Genomic DNA, 22775 nt, shown 5'->3' on the forward strand with positions numbered 1-22775 from the left:
CAGGCTCCTTGTTTATTGTTTCTCGCTACCCCTCTCCATGCGGCTTCATTTTTTCCGAAGGAAATAAATAGGGCGACTGTTTCCCACGAGAATAGGGCTTGTGTGAGTCATGGCTTTGCTGAGGCCATGGGATGTTTGTCTCTTTAGTGTAGATGGTGAGGAATCGGATAATCTTAATGTGAGCAGTCTTCTGATGAGGCCGATGTGGAACAAGTGTGGATGAGACGGGTTAGAGGTTGTACGAATTTGGCATAAACACACCTACTGGTAGTATTTATTGGTGACTTGGAATGGCGATATGCAAAGGAGATGAAACAGCCAATAAATGCTTCATTTGACTGAGTAAATCAGTCTCTTATCAACATTTAAAGGAAATGTTCTACATTTAGGGAAATAAACTTGCTTTTTTTGTATTAGATAAGGAGATTGAAACTGCCCACATGTATGCTACAATTTGAATGCTAGCTTAGCTTAGCATGCAGACTGGAAACTGCTAGCCCAGCTCTGTCCAACAACATCTACCTATACCAGCACCTCACTAATTAATAAGTTGGCTGTATAGTTTCTTAGTGTGAAAACCCGCTCTTTTTTTTAATTGGGGCCTGTATACTTTGTCTTTGCTGGTTGCCTGGCAACAACTCCCAGCAGGAAAGCCTCTATGTGGAGCGTTGTCATTGACCTAAAGACAACAACCCTAAGAGCTGAAACCGTAATACCGTAAAACCGACTTACATGGAAAAAGGATACCTTGTTGGAGCTCAACTTGCAAGTGAGTGAATCCAGGTCACTCATGTTTCACCGACGTTGCCTGTGTGTTTAAAAAATCGATTGTTCATGAATATACTTCTAAGTTGATGTATCTATCACATCTTTTTTTATTTCAGAACTGTTCCAGGGGTTTGGCTCTGCGGTCCGCTGCTTCAACGGCTTTCCAACCGGGATCACTGTAAGTTAAACATCTGCCGATAATCAAATGCAAATCAGCAACAGAAAGGCATTTCTTTTTATTTCAAGGATTCCATTCAACTGTAATCCTTTTGATGCTTCTGTCTTTGATGCATCGCCTACAACTTAATGACACCATAATAGGCTACCTTTTTTATCCCGAGAAGGAGCTAGAAAAGCGTCCACTTTCATGGAGTAAATTACATGTTTCTCCGAATTTTCAGACCCATTGTGAATGTGAGTGAACTGTCTGGGCCTCTCAACCCACGATGGTTGCACTACATGTCCTTCCACCACGTAAAGCTCCCCTCACTTCTCTCTGCTGTTACCCACACACACACACACACACACACCATCAGTCTAAATTTAAAAGGTCAAAGTCAGAGCAGGAAATGCATGAATGTATTTCTTTGATTCTAAAATGCATCTTTCACTTCCCAGCTCTCTACTGCATGAGTCTGTTTCTGCCTCTGTCTGCTGGTAAGTGTAACCGTATGTTGTTGTTTTTTTGTTAAATTTCGGAATGTCTTTGAATATCATATAGGTCAAACAAACTGTTAGAATTTACGTAATGTGTTTGAGCTTTTATTTGACATCCATAATCTTTACTCAATTTCCCATATATTTGTGCACGTTTTAGATGTCTGTTGCATACTACTCGCGTAAATAAGTAATCACTCATTACACGATTCTGGCTTGTTCCGACCTCCCCGTGGATTCGTGTTAAAGTGTTTGGATGCATTCACATCTGATTATTTTATGCCAGATGTTCACGCAGCTCGATGTGCATCTGCCCCGTTTGCATTCGCTGCATTAGCGGTGGCACGCAGTAAACGTCACAGGCAGAAGGCAACTACAAGACTTATCTCTGTCACACAGCTTCTAGGCCGAGCCATTCGACTGCTGGTTTATCTGCTCCAACACACACCCTCTCACTGGGGAAGTGTCACTCCCCCTCCACCTCCTCATTCCTGCTGACTCCCCGCTCACCCTGTCCTCTCGCGCCTCCTCGCCTCAGCCCTCTCTGGATGCCAGTAGCTTCTAGTAATGGAACAGATGACAGTCACACACCAGTAAGTGCATTTTCTTGTCTCTCCCTTTACACATTGGTGTCACCACTGAGCACAATGGATTTACAGCAAACAGCTCACTTATCTTATTCCGTTTTTGTTTTTTTTGTACTCCTTCATTTCCTCTTAATCTTGTTCTCCTTTTATGTCTCTATGATAACTGATAATGTAAATTAAACACTAACATTTCTTTAATCCATTATTGCTGCGTTCTAAAACTTTAACTGATTTTGCCCTCACTAAAATGTGTGGGGATTTAAGTGTTGCTGAAGGCCTTAAACACTTGAATGCAAGAATAAATCATGTGTCATAAATTGTGGTAGGATCATATTAGTGGGATAATAGTGTACAGTTTTATATTAGGCCAGCTGACAAAACATGCTGCTCAAGAAAGAATTATTGAAACAAATAAGATTTCAGCTTACGGGAAAATGAATTTCTAATTTAAGACTCATTTAACATTAAGCCTACAGCAAGCTATCAGTTAGAGGCTTGACAAGCCATGATGAGTTAATCAGCCTTCCATCTAAAGGCAAATAAGATTTAAAAAAAAATCTAATTTCAGACCGAGGCTGTCAGTCACCCGAGGCTCAGCATCAGCGTTTCAAGAGGAGGAAGTGGGGGGCTTCACCACAGGAAGTAAAGATGACTTGAGGTCAAACAATGTCCCTGCAGTGACAGACCCAGCACTCACACAGCCCGGCCTCGGCATCACGACGACGACCATCACCACCATCACACAGACGGGAGGAGACTGGAGCACTGGCCTGTTTGACGTCTGCGGAGACAAGACTACATGTAACACGAAAACACAGACGGAAGCTGTATTCTCATGTGCCAATCATAACTTTATGACGTTTTCTTCGTATCATTTTTTGCTCTTAGTTTAGTCTTGCATCTCTTTTGTCCGTCACAAGCAAACACACATCGCTCACACACACACACACACACACACACATTGTGCTTACCCTGTGCTTGCAGGTGTCCTCGGGGCTCTGGTGCCGTGCTGTTTAGACCTGAGTTTAGCTCACCAGTATGGAGAATGTCTATGCATGCCTCTGCTACCGGGATCCACTTTTGCCATGCGGGTTGGGATCAGGGAGCGGTACAAGATACGGGTGAGTGTGCGTCCTTGAACGCACCGATAAGAAGACTTAATAAAAACCCGATAGCTACCAGTCAATTCAATAACATTACTAAATGCACTCAAAGGTTCACTTTTAAGTTGCGTGAGAACATTTCTGTTTTGATGTCTTTCCATGTAATGCACCTCATGGTCCTGGACCTGTTCCTGCTGTGTCGTCGTGTCTACACGTGTGCTTCTTTTCTGTGTGTTTGCATGTACATGTTTTGTGTGTGTGCCTGTCCGCATGTTTATCCACAGGGAAGTGTGTGTGAGGACTGGACCACAGTGTATTGCTGTTACCCTCTGGCTGTATGTCAGATGATAAGGGAGATGAAGCGGAGGATGAAGACACTGACCTATCATGTGTCCACTGCCCTCGAATGCTCATGAAGAAACTCGAGCCACTAGATGAGGCCTGTCCTTTCACAATGCAACAGAGACGAGTGAGGGCCATCTAAGACGTACTGTAGCACCAAGGATCAATACCATACTGTTTTTAAATGCCTTGGACAGTGAATCCTACAACTTTCAAAGAAGTCTGGAAAGGATGAACTTTCATTTAACAATAAACAGCAAACTGAATCATTGTGTAGGGCCTGTAATTGAAACCTACCTTTATACTGCTGTTTGGGCCTCTTTTTAGAGAGGATATTATGAATAAACTTGGTAGCAATAGTCTGCTTTCCTTGCAGAGGCAAGAACTCGACTACATTTTGAGTCGAGTGAAAAGCAGATGGCATGACGCACGCTTTTTTTTGGGTTGCAGTAGCTGTCAGCAAACAGCACCAAACATCTGGTAGAAGTCTGTCATACAACAGAGACTTCAAAAAGCAGCCAACTGTCTTTAATTCTAAATGCACGCAATTAATTCCATCTCGACTCAAAAAAAGGCGGTACTTCAATTAAGCTCAATGTCAACAGTTCACAGCGACACTTTCTTTAATAGAAAGTGGTACAAATGAAGTGAGAAAAGGGGATTTGGGTGAACCGACCCTTCACCGGACATCGTGTTCAGTCTCTCTCAGGCGTGAGGGGGAGATGAAGTGAGGAAACATAACACTTGAGACATGACTCCACAAATCTACTACTACTACTAAATCTAATTTTCAGCATCACATTTAAAACTAAATCCAAGTAAAGCAGCAGAACCACTTAAAAGCCGAGTGTGCTCAGCCATTTGGTTTCTTAAGGAGACCTCATTGATTTTGAGAGTTGTTTTCTTAAATTCAGAGTGTGGAATGAAAACTAGTGTGCGAGTCCGTTCAGTATGCAGAAGCACTTGTCTTACCCGGCAAACAGGCCGCAGCATTGCTCCGGTTACAGTCAACAGTTCGAGTACAGTCTGATGATAATGAAGTCCATTTTCATATTTCATATTTTCTTTTATCCCTCTGTTCTTTAGTTCACCTCAGGCATTCAATCATATTATCAATCCAGTCCTGATTGCTGTGGTTCCCTGAACCCGAAATGCCAACCAGCGGGAACGAGTGTGGAAAATGTTATTTCTACACAAAGCAGATGGGTCCTCAAAGGGCAAGAATGTAATTTGTTAACTCTTACGAATGTGGTCCCCATACCTGGCAGCTGCTTCAAACGAAATGGGGAAAGAGAGAAAATGGATTTTGTCTCAAAAAGGAGTGATGTGAATAATAAAATCTAAATCGTATTTTACTTACTGTACAGTTAATCTGCTGCATGAAAATACATGTATTTAAATCATTGCAAGAGTAAATGGATCTGTTATCTGATTATTATTTATTTTGTATTCTATTTACAAATTCCCAGCTGAAAAACATGTTTAAAATAATAGGTTCACCCAGTTATAGACTAAAATAGAGCGTATACTGGTACAGATAGATACACCTGCCCCCTATAAGCTAAAATAGCTGCCATCCCTGTGATGTCAGCTGCTGTGTACAAGTGCTGTTGCATTATTTTCAGTCCTCACTTACCTGTTCAAGTACAAAATGTTAAGTTTCATGACAGCTGTAACAAGTTCCACATGGCCACGGCGGTAATAAGGTCAGCAGTATCTTACTTATGTCTGCATCAGGGCACCAGTATGTCCTGAGCAGCCCCGGTTGGATACATCTTCCTGCATCTCCACCGCTCTCTGCCTACTGGGGGTTGTTAGTGAGCGGGATCGGCCTTCAGGCACTGTGGTAACATCTCTCCCTCCCTGTGCAATGTCCAAGTGTTATTGCTTCAGCATCAACAGCTTTAAATTGGGTAAATAAATTGGAAATTTATTTGCTTTGCAAATCAAATACACCCTTAAAATGTCCTACATGCTTTCAAACTTTATATGTATATTTACACATATATTTGTCTTTATTTATTTTCAAACCGCTCCTTCCAAAGTATTAGTCATTCCAGGGGACATTTAACTATCCTCCCAAGCCCCTATAAAAGGCTGTTTTTCCCTGCCGAAGCATTACATGATGCATGACCTGCATCTTGCATCCTCCAGTGTCCAGATTTCTACTATTAAAGGGTCAGTTCATGCAATTTATTGTCTAATTTGGGCTGAACTGACCCTTCAATTACGTCACATGTGTGATTTACTGCTGTTTCATGGAACAAAACCCCAAATACAGCGAACGAAACAAGGAACCCTTGTGTGTGCTTACAGTTAAACCTCAAACCTATTTACATCTTGCACGTTTACTGTACCATCACACACGCACACACACACACACACACTGACAGCCTGGCCTTACGTCATCTGTCGGATACACTTCCATGACTGAACCGTTAGGGGGCAGTGCTGTCCCAGATCTGGATCCCTTTTGTCTGTTTTCTATTCCCACAGCTGCTTAAGTCTTAAGTGTTGATCTGAGGTCAGAGTTGGGATTTCCACAGCAGTCGTAGAGGTCAAGATTTGGAACAGTGAAGCCCATCCTAAGTCAGCAGTCGGACAGGGACCATAAAACACGTCTGCTGATGTTCTTTCCTGCCGTTTCAGCACCGGAGACGACTATCCCCAAAGATGCATCAGGTGTAGAGTACAGGCTGTTATCGACAACAGCACCTCAGGGAGCTGTGTTTGTGTGGGTGTGGAAATGTGTGTGATGTATGTATCCGAAAAGACTTTCCCCATGATTGTGCTCATCGCGGTGTTACTGGTACAGTGAACACAGCACAGGGGGGGGGGGGGAGGGTAGATCATGCCCTCCAGAGCTGCACACGTGACTGAATAACAACCAGCTGAAGGCGTGAGTGTTTGTACTTTCCCCAAACTACACACTGACATTTCTGATATGGCTTTTTAATGGATTTCCCTTCTCTTTTCCAGTCCGTCGTCTCTACCTCCTGAATGCATTTCCTCTCGACGGTCTTTTCGTTCTTGCCTTCCCTCCATCCCTCCCTTTCTCCTCAATCATTTCATTTCTTCTCCTGCCTTTGCCCTCTTTTATTTATTTCTTCTTCTTCCCGACTCCTGCTAGTGTGTGTGTGTGTGTGTGTGTGTGTGTGTGTGTGTTTGTGAATAAAGAGAGGCGAGAGAGGGAAAGAGAGAGGTGTGGAGGGACCTGCAAAGCTGGAGCAGTTGTCCCCCTGGTGATACTTCTATCCAGGACAACAAGCGCCACCTGGGGTTTACATAACACACACGTCCTCACACTCTCTCTTCATATCACTTTCTCTGTGATACTCTTTTGTTTAATCCTTGCCCTTCCTATGTCTCTCTCTCTCACACACACACACACACACACACACACACACACACACACACACACACACACACACACACACACACACACACACACACACACACACACACACACACACACACACACACACACACATCATCTTCATCGTCATGGAGGGAGGCGGGGGGAGGCATTGAGCTGCTGGTTCGCCCTGCAGCTACAGCTGTAGAAGCCTTGACAGTTTGTAGGGGAGTCGGTGTGCTCTGCCACTGAGTGGAGTTGTCCTGTTTTGGGTTGTGTGTTTGTGTGTGATGATGGAAGCTCGGGAATTGGTTGGCACCGCTCCGCTCCTCAGACTTAGCAGGCGGTTTTTTATAGATTTTTTTTTCTTCCCGAAGACAGACAGGAGGAGGATTTCATTGTGGGAATGATTTGACTTCAAAAACCACAGTCATACACGGGGATTATAATACTAGAGATTTGCTTGCTTTTGTAGTTTTTGTTCCACGCCAGGACTGTATTCCTCTCTGCTAAAGAATTTATCCTTAAATTCCAAGAAAGGGGAGGAACATTCTTTTCACCATGTAAGCTGTCGGTCCTTTGAGGTCATTAAAACATGGCAGTAACCAGAACTAGAAAATATGGCAGATGGCTTTCTTTTCCTCTAGCATTAATTGAAATAAACAAATATGGGCAATGTTTACAATTTTGTCATGGATCGTACTGAATTATTTGGATGTATTTTAGAAGCTGTTTGAAAACATTGAAGCAGTTGATGATTAATTCAGTAGCATGACATTGCTTATAGCTGCAGATTAGTATTGGTCCCACGTTACATTTGGACATACTACCCAGAGGTAAAGAATGGATTTATACATTGTAACTTAATGACGAATCAGTTTATATGTAACGAAGCAGAAACGCCAAATTCGACTTCAAAGTTAAAATTTCAATTAGGGCTACGTGTCAACTTCAAAGGAGGTCTGATGCGACCACATATAGAAGGGAGCTGAAGCAATGTGAGGCAAGAAACAGGTCAAATAGTTTATAGGGTTTCTTGAAGAAAAAAAACACATCCTTATTGTTCAAAGAGTGCAACGTTGCAAATAATCCTCCATAAAAAATTAAAAAAAAGATAACCATCAGGATAATTTCTTCCACAGAAGTATACCTCATAATTTACTGCGGGAATATTCTTAATTCTGTATTTAATTAATTAATATTCATAAAATGGAGGGTGGCAAAATAATCCAAGGCGTCCTATAATTGTGAGTTTTAAACACCTCTATAATAAAACACTTGCATTTTGAGGGTGTTCAAAAAGAAAAGCCTCTGTTGAATGTCACCTTAAAGTCGGCAGATGCAAAGTTTTCTTGATTTATTCTTGCCCTCCTGCATAGATTCCATCAATACTCACAGTTGTGCCGTGACGCTGCTTTATACACGTCTCGCTGTTCTTGTAGAGGTGTAAGTTTCTACCATCTCTCTTAGTTCCTGTAGAGCTCCAACACAGACACACAAATTATCACACTACCGCTGGCTTTTTGGATCTTCGTCCTGCAAAAACATGCATATTTTTGATGTGAGCATGGATTATGAGTCCCTTGATTTCTCCCTGCAGGCTTGGAGGACCAATATTGCACGATGTCCGTACGGAGCCCTAAATGTCCAACAGACAACCTGAGGGGATGAACACTTCATTTGAAGGTGTCATGATGGCTTATTTCTTGTGACAACTTCAAAGTGAATCTTTCGGCCAGAAGGTCTTTTTGGCATTTCGCTGTGCAGTGAGGAATCTTAGCAGAAGTCACTTCACACATAGACCCTTCTTGTAGGGGCCCCTTGACCCCCAGGGCCTCTGATCTGTGTCTGATTGGCTCGCTCAGAAATCCACCCCTGAAACCCATGAGCAATGGGAAAACAGTTTTGTGTTCTGATGAGTCATCTATTTCCCACTCGACACATTTACGTCTTCAGCACACACACTGCCAGTTGTGATGTGTCGGAGTGTTCTGCAGAATAGCTAAAGAACCTTAAACAAGGTAGATGACCGTATACTCCTGCCTGATAATATTTCCACACACACTATTCCCACAAACAATTCAAATATGGATTTAAAAACACCAGAGTGATGTCTGGTGTCCTTTGAGCCTCCCCAGTCACCAGATGTAAACATCATTTCTATTTCAAATCTGTGAACTAGATTCCTCCCTCCTTCATTCCTCTAAGACCAATTCCTCTTTGCCCTACGAAGAAAGACAAATATCACACACACAGATGATATAGTGCAAATTCAAGTGGACTGAAGTTGTCCTCGAAGAAAACGCAGGTCCAACTCCTTCAAGCGTCATAAATCTTTCGGGGTTTTCGACAGGTAATTTTGTCTCATGCGCGCATTCTTTTCTTAAAGGAATAGTTCAACATTTTGGGAAATATGTGCACTGCTCTTACAGGGAGTTATGAAGTGAAGCTATTTCTTGGTCAACAGCGGCAGTGACTTCCTGGAGTCTGCGTGTGAAATCACAGCTTATCATTTTGACAGTTCTGTTTTGGTATGGTCTAAACTTACTTCCAGTCTTGATGCTAAACTATGCAAAACTAATCGTGTCCCGGCTTCATCTCCATTTTTAGCAAACATACGTGAGAGTTGTCCCCTCGGAAACAATATCCAAAGTATCCCATAAACTTTTGTTTTATAGCCTACATTTGTATTACTTGTCAATCATCCTAATTCCGTTACACATAATACATCATTTATGAATATAAGGTGCAAATGTGTCGAAACTTATAAGGTATTTAAATGAACTTTCAACAAAGCATAATTCTATTTGTTTTTAAATAAATAACAAAAACACTGTTAAAAGAACCATTTGTTGCCATTAGTATGAAGTTAATGTAAAAGAAGGCTGCAATTTTAGGAAATAACAACTGGCATGGCAGCATTTTTGGAGTTATTGTAATTTTCACATTTTATGTTGTTTTTCACATTTGCATAAGGAAACAGAACTCAAAACAACTAAAAATAAAACAAAATTATTCAATAAGACTCCAAAAACATTCTGTTGCTCCACATAACAGCACAGGCTGGTGGAAACTGTCGTCGCAGACGAGACCTAACACTGTCCCTGGAGATTAACTTCTCATTACCCACTCGATTTACTGCCGGCTGATGTGACATAGGAGGGTAGATGCCATGCAGCTCTGACAGAATGATGCTTCACTTTAAGCTCTGGGGCTTGTGTCCTGTAATATCTCTGTACAATCAATGGGTATCAGTGCAGCACTGGTTGCTGGAAAAGGTCAAATGTGCTGCATTGACTGGGATAAATAAAGGTTTAAAAACAACTGTCAGTCAACATGATGCCAGGAAATACGCTATGGAAAGTGACATCTTACTTATTCGGTGTGTCAGCATAACATTGCAGATTTTGCATGGGATGGATATCCCTGATAGAAACATTAAACATTTAAATCATGTATTATTTTAATTTCCTATCTGGCTTCATACCTGCTTACCTGTCAGTCTCACACCCTTATTTACGCTAATGTTAATGATTTATGTACCGTTGATTTTGCATGGGAAACAAACTTGCTAATATTTAGTCCACATTATGTGTTAGTTGCATCATGATGTAGTCTTAGTCAATAACTCTGTTTCTGCACATCATCTTAGGCAACTGCTACAGGCCATTTTCAATCCGTCAGCCCTGTCACATTAGCTGTTCTGTTCTGCATGTCTTCTATATGTCTCTCCATACCTAATGTCATGTGACCTATGAGTGTGTATGCTGTATGTGTGTGTGTGTGTGTGTGTTTGTATAGTTTGCGACCGCTTCATAGCTTCCATGACATGAAGGGTTGTTACAGGCTGGCATGTGTTGCATTATGCTTTTATCTCTACGACGCACGCTTCCACAGTCCTGCCATTGATGTAGGTGTTCTTTCATCTGGCACATCCAAAGTGTGTGTATGTGTGTGTGTGTGTGTGTGATTACTACATGTCAAAAGTCTGCAGTGCCTTAACAAGTGTGGAAAAATCTGTAGGTGTGCGCTGCGAAGGCAGTTGAAATGATGCGGAGAGGAAAAGAGAGTGTGCGAACGAGTGATGCAAAGTCTTTGGGGTTCGTCTTCTCCATCGTCTAGCTCTCTCCTCACTCCCTCCCTCGCTCCACCCGTCCTCCCCTCCCTCACTGCTCGCATGCCAGACTTTCGTTGCAGCTCCAGGCGTGGTCCAGAGACATTCCTCATCTTGACTACAAACACATCAGCTGCGTGTCGGCTAACTATTGCGGCCAATAATCAGAGCCAGGCATCACTCCAATTAGGATGTTTACATGGGTGGACTGTTCCATTAATAGTCCTGTTTCCATACTGCACACTGTGGTTAATGGCGAAAGACGCATCCTACATGTCATGTTGAAATGTCACAGTCTCTATGAACTGATCAACCGCAAACCTAATGTTTCTCCCCGGATGCCTCAGTGACATAACCTTGTGGCTACATTCATGAATAGTGAGCTCTTCTTTTTAGCAGGAGTTTCAAAATAGTGTACAAAGAGAAAGACCATCACTTGTTTAATGACACATAGCCCCACTGGATGATGCTAGTTTGTAGCCTTGACAGTGTTCTTAAATAAACAATGTAAGGGGCATGACCTTCGCAGTTGCGGTCATATTTGATTAAAGTATAATTAGTAACCAATTTAAGTGCATTCTGAGGATGCTTGTAATGTTTAAGCAGCCCATTCAACCATTGGTTTGTGATTGCTGGATGTGGATTTTCCAAATCAAGTATTTACCCAGTAATGAAACCCGATTAAATAGCCGGTTTTCTAAGAATTACCATCAAGCTGCAGGCTGCCTGTTCTGTGTTTTTCAGAATAAGGTCCCTTTTTTAGTTCTGCCTGCAGGTTTGGAAGACCCATATTTTCAGTACGGAGCACTAGTTCTGAACGAAGGTGTCACGATGGCTTCTTTCTTGCGGCAACTGTAAAAAGGTCATTCCTTTAGTTTGCTTGAAATATATGTATGTCATTTCACTGTGCAATGAGACATCTTAATTGCAGTCAGATCACACAGATACTCTTGCTTGTAGGGGCCCCTTGACCCCCTCCCCAGGGCCTCTGATCTGTGTCTGGTTGGCCCGCTCAGAAATCCATGGATGTGAGGGTTGCAAACCTGAACCTATGAGCAATGAAAAACAATAATGTGGTCTGATGAATCATCTATTTCCAACGTGACAGCTGCCAATGCGGTTAAAGTAATTATTATCTAATGTAAGAACAACCTGTGTATCTTTACCTCTGTTCTGTTTACCTCCAGTGCTGTCAGGCAATGTTTAAGCGACCCTTTCAACCATTGCTTATTGTTTGCGGATGTGGGTTGAAACCAGATTCACTGCTTCTTCAGGGATTTTCAAAGAATTACCTCTGTGTGTGTGTGTGTGTGTGTGTGTGTGTGTGTGTGTGTGTGTGTGTGTGTGTGTGTGCATGTGACATAAAAGAAGAATTTTGCATGGTGTCAAATGCACTAGATTTCAATAGAATGAAACATCAAAACAACTAGTAGCTCTGTGGAGCTCATTATCACACACACACACACAAACACACACACACACACACACAAACACACATCTGTCACAGAAGAAGGGCCTCTGACATTTAGTCTATAGTTAGAAATCTTTGAATTTAGCTAAAGTCCATCTGTCGTGTGTGTGTGTGTGTGTGTGTAAATGTTCCTCTGCTTCATTTTAAAATGTCCTTGAATAATGTGCAACCTCCACAGAACCATATACAGAATGACATGAGAGCTACTGTGATTGAATTACATTACACCTGCCTACTTGCTGAAGCTAAACTATTCAACCGCTTATCTTTGTGGGGTTGAGTTTTTTCTTCTCACCGCCTGCATATACTCATAAACTGATTAATCCTTTAGAATGATAAACTGTCTTTGTGTGTGAACGAGAGACAGTTATACGTATACAGGGGGAGAGAGTAGAAAGATGAAAGCTGGTTTCCATCATTCAGCATGATAGCAGGATACTAGCCCCCACCAGTAAATGGATTACCTTATCGCAGACCTCTAGATGAGTGTGTGTGTGCGCCTGTCACAGTTGTCTTTTAGAGATATGACCAGAGGATTTTCCTTACAGGCGGGCGGGTAACTGCTCTTTTTCACCTGTCCACATCCCTCACTCCACTCTCGCCCCCACCCACGTGCTTCAAAATGATCAGACGTAATATACAGTGTTCTTGCATTGTACAGGAACAACTGCATGCTGCATGGAATTGTTTAATTTGTTGTTTTGGACTATGTAAATGTATTACTTTGCAGTTCCCTGCCTACGTTGTGAGAAGACTAGTCAAAGCCTGAAGATGCCTTCAAATTTCTCCTCGTAGCGGAATGTTTCAACGCATAACAATAGTTTATCTTTATTGCACTCATTGACAATGTGTGCAGGTTACGAACCGCAAACCTTATAACTTTGAATGATCATCTAATAGTGTTTATTTCATACTCACTTTTCTCTCAACAAGAGTCTATGGCCGTGCCAGCTGCTCTGATACATTGTACTTTGAGTTAAAAACATCAGCAGGCGATCATGCTCACAATGACAACGCTAACATACAGATGTTACGCAAGTGTAATGTTGACCATGTTCCTCTTAGAGTGTTGTGTAAGCATGCCACTATTTGCAGTAAGTACAAAGTTGAGGCTGATGGGAATGTCGTTAGTTTTACAAGTATTTATTAATGAACAACAGTATTGGACAAATCGAAATGGTGAACTCGTGAAAAGCTATGGGAAGGCCAAAGTGAATATAATTCATTCTGACGAGGAAATGAATGTGTGTGCCGACTTTCACTGCAATCCATCCAATTGTTGTTCAGACATTTCATTCAAAATCACAAATGTGAAACTCATGTGGGCAATAGTGGAATAGACATGGGCTCACCACAGTCATTAGGATCTTCCCCTGGGTACCATGAATGTCTGCACAATAAGTCATGGCAATCCGCCCAATACTTTCTCACAAAATCTCTGGAGATTGCCATCTCTAAAAGGATGCTGATAAAAACCTCATAAAAATACTAACATGGAATTCATTCCCTAGGAATATCTGTTTGAGTCAACATTCAAGCCCTTTGGTCAAGCTCAGTTGTGCCTTTCAGCATCCTGGGACTATGACCTTTATTAACTAAGGATGCTGATGAACAAGACGTTCTTACCGGCCCGTTTATGTGTTAGTTTAAAGTAACCTACTTGCAAATTGTTAGTTACCATTTGATTTTGTTATATCCCAATGCAATGTGACGTGCAGTGGTTGTGTTCAAGAACAAACATTAACAGCAAACATTAAGCTCCAGCAAGTCTCCCTGACTCACCTCTCCAATCCGAGAACATTAAAACAAATACTACAGATAATGTGTAACTACTGGGGGCCTGATCTCCCTGTGTGAGATGTCTGATCAAAACCGAGTCTCCACAGTGTGAACAAGTGTGGAAGACTATAAATAAACCAGAGCAATACTGCCTGTCTGTCTTCAAACACAGCCCAGGCTGGGCTTGAGCAAGCGTGTCCAATCTAGAATTCTTAGGCGATGCAAACATCTTTTGAGGATGACATGTCAGTCAAACGAACAGGAAAACAAAGAAGAGCAATGAGGCATGGAGGAGACCGACTGGTTGAGGTGCCATTCAGCGCACACAGAGGACACACACACACATATACAAGACACAAATGCGTACACATGGAAATGTGTGTATTTGCGGGAATTTGCACACGTGGTGTGCATGACCACAGGCAGAGAACTGGGCACAAAGATTTAAACAATTTTACCCAGGAGAGATACCCAACTCATACATGTGTACAATAGGACACAACGTTTGAAAAGAGGGTCAGAAAAGACAGACGGCCATGTAAAGAGACATATAGAGGAAAGACAGACAGACAAGCAAATGCACCAAAGAAGCACATGTCCTTCAATAGAGAAATTGACTGTGAGAGATTGTTGAAGTGGCAACACAGGGGATTCAATTAGAGGGTATTGTTTTGACTCCCACTCACCAGCAAACATCAGTCTGTCAGAGGCAACAGCAGGCGGGAGCAGTATGTGTGTGGTCCAATCGTGCAGATGTATGGATGCAGCACCGTACGCATGAGTGCTATTCCAGCTGGGCTAAAAGCGCTCATGGGGATGTCTGTGGTCGAAGTGAGTCTGGCCCGAGGGTAGCCCCGCAGAAAACCGGAAAGTAAATGACAGGCTCCATCTCCCAGCCATCACCTACATCAGTCATCCTTTCGTTAGTACAGCTGAGAGCTGTGCGAGGATAGAGAGAGAGACAAAGTAAAGGACAGAAAAGCGACAGGGGGAGACTAGAAGAATAGACAGGAAGAAAGACCGGGATGAAAATAGCGAGACAGAAACAGATAGAGGCGAAGGTAGACTGACAAATATTTATGTAAAACAGAGATGAGAGGGGAAAGGAAGATGAAGCCACCGACCTGCTCTATATCCTCGTCCCAGAGTTTCATTGACAATCTGAAAGGGAGGAAACGTTGACATTTCAAAGTAGACATCTTTGTAGACAAAGTAGAACAATGTGTAAAAGGGGAATGAGCAGGCGAGGATCAGACAGAGAGAAGACAAGGAGAGAGGCACAGAGAAACAGAGACTCAAATGCAGGAAAAACAAGTGACAGCCATAGTGTATGGAGCTCCTCAGATCTTACACATGACAGACAGGAAGGTGGGAACACCGGATATTAGTGTATTTAAAGCATTTGTGTCCATCTTCTCTGCGTGATAATAACAGTAATTCTACTTAATGGACCTGGTGAGTGTCCGCGAGTCCGTGACGGAGTGAGTGTGCATCTCTGTGTCTGTCCACGGCTAATCTCCGTTAACTGCATAATATTTTGGGTGCCAGTCATGGCTGCTTGCTCAAGGACCTCTCGAGGTTGCGGTGAGTCACACTTTATCAAAACACCTTTTATCACCGGTTTTATACCGCCATTGACTGCCTGCTCACTCCTCACTGGTGGCCGGCGGTGATAACACTGCTGAGTGCATCGTCGAACCCCAGACACTATACTTTGCAGCCAGAGACACAGTATGTCAGTTTGCGCACTGTAATTGACAAACGGAACTACCAGTACACACACTGCTGTACCTCGCCGCCTCTCAGCCGCTGCTCAACAGCCAGACAGCTTGGTGAGTTAACCTTTGTGTCTTGGCATGATTTTATAAATAAGTGTATTATATGACTGCTTTGAGCCCATTGCTTGTATGATGTTACATCAATGCTTGCTTTTGAGTTTCAACGAAGTCTGTCTGACCACACGTCATGGCGCTGGTTGTATTCATTCAATCACACAATACAGCAGTGGTCTTTGCAGACTCAGCTGGTGAATATCTGCACTCTAATAAAAGCACCTTTCTAGTTTTCACTGTTTCCTCTGTTTCAAATTGTACACAGTGTTTTTAAAAGTTTGTTCCTTCTCTCAACTGGTTTCTTTTTACAACTTGATTGTTAATGCTAAAATAAGGATGCGTGGCTAACTGACTAACTTGTTCTTAAAACACGATACCTGCCTTAAGACAAGTACTGGAATGTGTCACCTTTAAGCATCTGGCACCTGCACTGGCATGCACGCTACGCAGCCTTGCCGAGACACACAGCAGTTCTTTTGAGGTGACAAGACTAGATAATGATGTGTGGCGAATGATGCACTGCTGTAAGGGTCAGGTCTGTAAGATTCATATTGAAACAGACAACTTAGTGTGTATGAACCTCTGGGATCCGAGACATACTAACGGTATGAGACAATATTAAACACAGAATTAATAACAGACTGCTGTTCACAATATCTACTTGAACATGTTGCACGATATCATGAGAAAATATGACATGAAGGAATGACATGACAGAATGTGTTTGGAAACAGCTATTTAAAAGTTAACTTTGTCAAAACAAAACTCAGGTGCCAACCCTGAAACAGCTGGTGCTTGCTGTCATTGTCTCCCCTGTTTAACACAGCCATTTAAAGATCCCTACCCAATGTGCTTTCAATGAAAGTGATAAGAAGTCATCAAGTAGGTATCTCCCAATGTTACAGTCCTTTTAGTACAAAATGTCCTCTATGTGTTTCCAGTGTTTCCTTGCTGAGCTGTGGAGCTTCAGCCTGATTCTTACCATTTTTCTCTCCCAACCTGTTCATAACTTTAGTGTTTTTCAGACCCTGCCACTTCTTCCTGACCTGCAATAATGCCTGTTCCCTCCATTCCGCCATCACCTGACTGCCCCACCCACCTGCTCACCTGTTCCCATTTCCCTCATTACCCTGGCAGTGTATGTACCAGCCCTTGTTTACCTATTGTCTTCTCATGCATTCCCCAGTAAGTGTTCCAGCCTATTCATCTGCCTGTTGCCTGGCTGCATGATGTTCTGCCTGCACGCTGGACTTTTGCCTAACGCAACCTTTTGTTGTTTGCCAGCCTGGTTTTCTGACCACTGTCTGTGTTTCTGACTACAAGTAGAGACAAACTTTTATGTTTATCTGCCTGGTCTCTGTGTCATGCTTTTGGGTCCAAACCTGCAGTCGCTGAGGCATGACATGGAGAGACAGTAACACATATTAAACTACTACATTCACTAAAAAGACTAACTTTAGAAGATACCCACTCAATTTGTCTAACTCGGAAAGTCAAAGCCTCAATTCGTTAGGAAGGGATTTCCTCTGTCTGTATGTTTCAATGAGCTTCTGATAATTGCTTTAAGACACACCGATCCTTGAAATCGGTGGTTGTGGATGAATTGGGTCCATTCTTGTTTTGAGCACCACTTTCACCATGTGTGAAATTTGACTTGCTTGTTCCCACCCACATTTGAGCTAAAATCCCACACAGTTGACTAGAGATATACATATAAACACCCATATTATGGCCTTTAAAGACCACATTACCTGCTGCACTGTGCATGACAAATGTAGCTGAATGGAGAGAATGTGGCACCAAAGGGTTTGCAGCAATTTCCCACTGGAGACAACCGTGCCAGAAATATGGATTTTGCCCTGGTACTGCAAGGCATTTTACGCTAATGCCTCCATGAAATGCCCAATGCTATAATTTATTATGAAGACACCACCTTTTCTCCTCACTATGCTATAGTGATGGCAAGCTGAGAAAGATACACAGACGGTGTGTGAAGAATAATAAGTTGAGGGGAGGAAAGGTCAAGGAATTGGATAAAGTCGGGAGGTAGAGACAGTAAAAGGAAGGTATAATTTAAAAAAAAGTATAGTTAAAGTATAAAGTATAATTAAAAAAAGCTAAATTTTTTCTTGCCATTATATAACATCTAATGTTTACACTAAAATGTTAGTGAGGCAGATCTTCTGACATCACGGAACTGTTAAATTTTAACAGCAGAATTACAAAGTCATTAATTTACAGCGACCGGGGAAACAAATCTATAACTTCAAATAGTGCCTTTCAAAACAACTGTGTATCCTTATCTGCTCTCTTTCTGCCTGAACATGATCACATCCCTGCAGCAGTTTAACCCCGATTAGCCCTGTAAAAGGGGATCTAAGTAGTTATATCTGCCCTGGATAAAATGAGGCTGCTGTGTAAAAGGAGAAGCTACAGTGTCTTAGTTATCTGGAGGGTGTGATGGCTATAAAGCATTATCTAATGCTCTTCTATGGTGCACTTTTTGACCGCATCTTTTGAATTAAATCTTTAGTTTTTTCAAACTAAATAACAGAGTACATAAAGTCAGCTTTAACATACAGGACAGATATAATGTGAGTACAAACAAAGTTTTCCACAGCAACTGATTACATGAACTCTTTTAAGAGTTTGGAAGAGTCATTTTCTGCACGGCACTTTAGTTTTACTCAATAAGAAATCCATTATCTTGATCCCATTGGGCTTCAGTGCAATATGCTGTACTGCATCGAGTACTACATACTGATTTATTGAACTGAAATTCAACTCTTACACTACAGGGATTGGGATTCCTGTGAGGACATGTATGGTTGTAACAGGACAGTAGGAAGATAGAGCAGAATAGTTTGGTGACAAGGCGAGTTCAGGGTACTATTCATTTCAGCAGCCAAGATTAGGAATATGACAAAGTTTGTAGATAATGGCATAATCCATCACCTTTGGTCTCTCTCTCTCTCTCTCTCTCTCTGGCCATAGAGAGGACCATATCTTGGGAATAGTTTAGATGAAATAAGCATCCACATGATTTTCCCAACCTGCTGAGCCAGTTTATTTTACGGTTATTAGAAAAACATAGAAAATATGTTTAGGAAACTTGCAAACAAATGTCTTCTCATCTTTTTTTTTAAGAGCATGATCTTTTAATTTGAGAGCATGATAATTGATTGATTTCACATCAGATTTTGTAATGCTTTTCTCCCTGTCATATAGCCCTTGCTTGCACATGGATTTGCTCTTCTTCTGCTTAAACTGTATGCTTGCATGCAGATATGTTGTTGCTTGCACAGATTTCCTGCACTCCAGCTTCAGCCCTTCTCCTCACACTCAGGCTACATCTCAGTGTTTGTGGAACGTCCACTCTCAGATTTCTCTTCTGCTCTTGGATTATTTAGTGCAATAGCCCTGCCAAAATGCCCCAACCAATAGTATAGCAGTATGCATGGTGTAACATTGACCAGTGACATGATCCCACCATTATTGCGGGTGTGTTCGCTTTACTGAATGTCCCTGACGGTTGTTTTTTCTTTAAGCAAATTATAAAATGAATGGAAGTAACCTACTCTATAGCAAAGCCTAAATGGGATTAAAAAAAAAGATTGTGGGCGAATGGCGCTCTTGAACTATGTTATCCTCCAGATTTAAAAAAAGAGCTCTCTGTGATAGTCAAGCTCCCAGGATGAGCGCCAGGCTCTGAAGAAAATATAACAGTGGCTGGACAAAACTGTGTAAATGTTTGTGTGTAAAACATAGACTGTCTATGCTATAATCTATACTGTTGTTGCCGTATTAATACGCAGATGGCGCTATTTTAAGTGTTGATAGAGCAGCGACATTGTTAGCATAGCCTGGCACCGATCAATCGAAACTCCATTAAAAAAAACAAGCATTTTAAAACTGACAAAAAACATGAATTTAGACTTTTGAAATGTTAGCATCATTAAGTAGTTTGTTTAGCACCTTTTTAAAAATATATTTATGGCAGCAAAATGTCATTATTTTGGATTCATACCGCTCTAGTAAACCCGCTGACGTGTGGCTTGTTAGATACTGTTCCAGTCAAACAGCACTCATGCTGGGAGCCTAGGACGTGTTTTATTGTCTCTGAATGAGACTGATGACGAGCGTGGCCGTCCAAACGGTGGAGAGTTTTGGTGATTAAGTTTCTCACCTGTGCTTCACACCCCCATAATTGTTTGTCTAGTTGTAATTTTTGCACTTCCTTCAATATTTACATAGTTTTTCGCTTTGCTTTGCAGTGTGTGTGTGTGTGTAGGCAGGGCACAGGAGTGTGCGAGTACTCTGTCATAGTATACATTTCTTCCCCTTACTGTCTACAGATACGGCCAACTATCCTTTAACATTCTCTTCACCTGTTGCAGTTTCCATCACAAGTATTTTTATATTATACCGTTTTTAAAATATACAAATTATACTAATGCATTTGCTGTTTTTAATATCTTGTTTAATTGTTAGTTTTTTGACAAATACATTATTATGTATCCAGCTCGGCCACACATGCAATCGCAGATACTTGTTTTTGTATAGTTCAATCCTTCTCTAAATCTTGCATGAAAGTGTATCACTCTCCCAGTAGCAAAAGTGATCCCATGAACAAAGGGAGGAGCAAAAGGGTATTTGTTATGCAGAATGTTCACCTTCACCCTGAATCACTCTGTGGCTGCAAGAGGAATCAGTCATGACTTTGCTGCTACAAATCCTTCTTGGTGTTCTTGCCCTTCTGATTGCACTCCTCTACCTTCAAGGGGCATTTCGACAGCGGCGACCAGGAGAACCCCCTTTGGATAAGGGGCTCATCCCCTGGCTGGGTCATGTTGTAGAGTTTCGCAAGGACACAGCAAAGTTTCTAGAGCGGATGAAGCAAAAGCATGGCAACGTATTTACGGTACAGCTGGGAGGCAATTACATCACATTCATTATGGACCCTTTGTCATTCGGAGCATTTGTTAAGGAGAGTCGAGAAAAACTGGACTTCAACATGTTTGCCAAGCAGCTGGTGCACCGAGTCTTCGGTTACAAATCTCCAGAGAATGAGCACCACATTATTATGACAAGCAGCCACAAACACCTGATGGGGCCTGGACTGGAAGTGTTGACACAATCCATGATGTCTAATTTGCAGAACGTAATGTTGGACAATGTTGGCTCATCTGCAGTTCAAACGACTTGGATAGAAGACAGTCTGTTTAGGTACAGCTACAATATCATTTTTAGGGCTGGCTACTTATCCCTTTTTGGCAATGTGTCACACAAGTCTGAAGGAAATGTAGAGAAAGCCAAAGAGAAAGACAAAGCTGAATCAGAAGCCTTGTTTTACAAGTTCTGTAAATTTGACCTCTTCCTTCCCAATCTGGCTTATGGAGTCCTGCTCCCAAAGGAAAAGACGGAGGCAGAGAGCCTAAAAGCTTTCTTCTGGAAAGCTCTGTCTATGCAAAAGGTAAAGACCAAGGACAACATCAGTCCTTGGGTGTGGGAAATGCAACAGGCCAGAAGGGAGATGGGTATAAAGGAATCAATGATAGACAGGTACATGCTTGTGCTTCTTTGGGTTTCCCAAGGCAACACAGGGCCTTCTGCATTCTGGCTGCTCCTCTTCCTCGTGAAGCACCCTGAAGCCATGATGGCTGTGAAGGCTGAGGTAGATACGGTTCTGAAGGAATCTGGCCAGGAAGTGCTACTTGGTGGCCCGTTGATCAACCTGACCTGTGACATGCTGAAGAAAACACCAATCCTGGATAGCGCTGTAGAGGAGACCCTTCGACTCATTGCGACACCCCTCCTTACCAGATCAGTGCAACAGGATATGACTTACAACATGGCTGACGGTTGCAAATACCATCTCCGCAAGGACGACAGGTTGGCAGTCTTTCCTCACAGTGTCATCCAGGCTGACCCGGAGATTCACCCTGATCCACATTCATTCAAATATGATCGCTTTCTGCAGCCAGATGGGAGCAAGAAAACTGATTTCTACAAAGCAGGGAAGAAGGTGAAGTATTACAACGTTCCCTGGGGTGCAGGGACCTCCATGTGTCCTGGGAGGTTCTTTGCCAACAATGAGCTGAAACAGTTCATTTTCCTCATGGTGGTCTACTTTGAGTTTGAGCTGAACAATCCTCATGAAAATATGCCTGACCCTCTCATCAGTCGAATTGGCTTTGGAGCACTTCATCCCATGAAAGACATCCAGTTTCGGTACAGACTCAGATTCTGACCCACGATCAAACCACGGTTCCCTTTTAAGTGAAGACATTTTCTGATTTTGATCATCAAGTAAAATGTTTTCTTTTTTTTTTCAAACGAGATAATATTCCATTATGAATATTCTTCTTCATTATCAATAACACCACAGTATGTACTGTATGTTTTTTTTGGTTTTGCAGTGTGCTATAACGTTTAAGATAAACACAATAAAGGTATTAATATCATGTATATTAACACTGAAATTAAACTACTTTCATTCACCCATGAAACAAAATAACTCTCTTACAGTTCCACTGCTGAAGTAACTGACAAACCTGTATGTATGTTGAATAGTTCACCTTCTTACACTGCCTGTCTATAGCTGAGCTCATATTGAAAACAAATATTTCTTCATTTTGTATCAAGTTTTAAAACCATGCAATCATCTTCCTGAATAATAACAATCTCTGGTTACCCTTTGTAAACACACAGTCACTGTGTTATGGGTGTATCCTGGTAATCTGAAAGTATTGCACCATCTCTTTGGG

The 22775-nt window shown here is 42.0% G+C and overlaps 2 protein-coding genes across 2 annotated transcripts; both read left to right on the forward strand.

Moving 5' to 3' along the window:
• The first annotated feature begins 1889 nt into the window (after positions 1-1889).
• Positions 1890-3923, forward strand: plac8l1 (PLAC8 like 1). Its single transcript, XM_079171804.1, has 4 exons — positions 1890-2018; positions 2581-2813; positions 2997-3133; positions 3400-3923. The coding sequence occupies exons 1-4, from the start codon at positions 1993-1995 to the stop codon at positions 3529-3531; spliced, it is 528 nt and encodes a 175-aa protein (XP_079027930.1). The 5' UTR covers positions 1890-1992; the 3' UTR covers positions 3532-3923.
• A 16799-nt stretch (positions 3924-20722) lies between these two features.
• LOC306704809 (7-alpha-hydroxycholest-4-en-3-one 12-alpha-hydroxylase-like) lies at positions 20723-22258 on the forward strand (the record flags this gene model as incomplete). Its single annotated transcript, XM_079171333.1, has 1 exon — positions 20723-22258. One exon carries the CDS (start codon positions 20723-20725, stop codon positions 22256-22258), a length of 1536 nt encoding a protein of 511 aa, XP_079027459.1.
• Positions 22259-22775: the final 517 nt, after the last annotated feature.

The sequence above is a fragment of the Pholis gunnellus genome (assembly GCF_910591455.1).
Source record: "Pholis gunnellus genome assembly, chromosome: 13".
In the NCBI taxonomy this organism is placed as follows: Eukaryota; Metazoa; Chordata; class Actinopteri; order Perciformes; family Pholidae; genus Pholis; species Pholis gunnellus.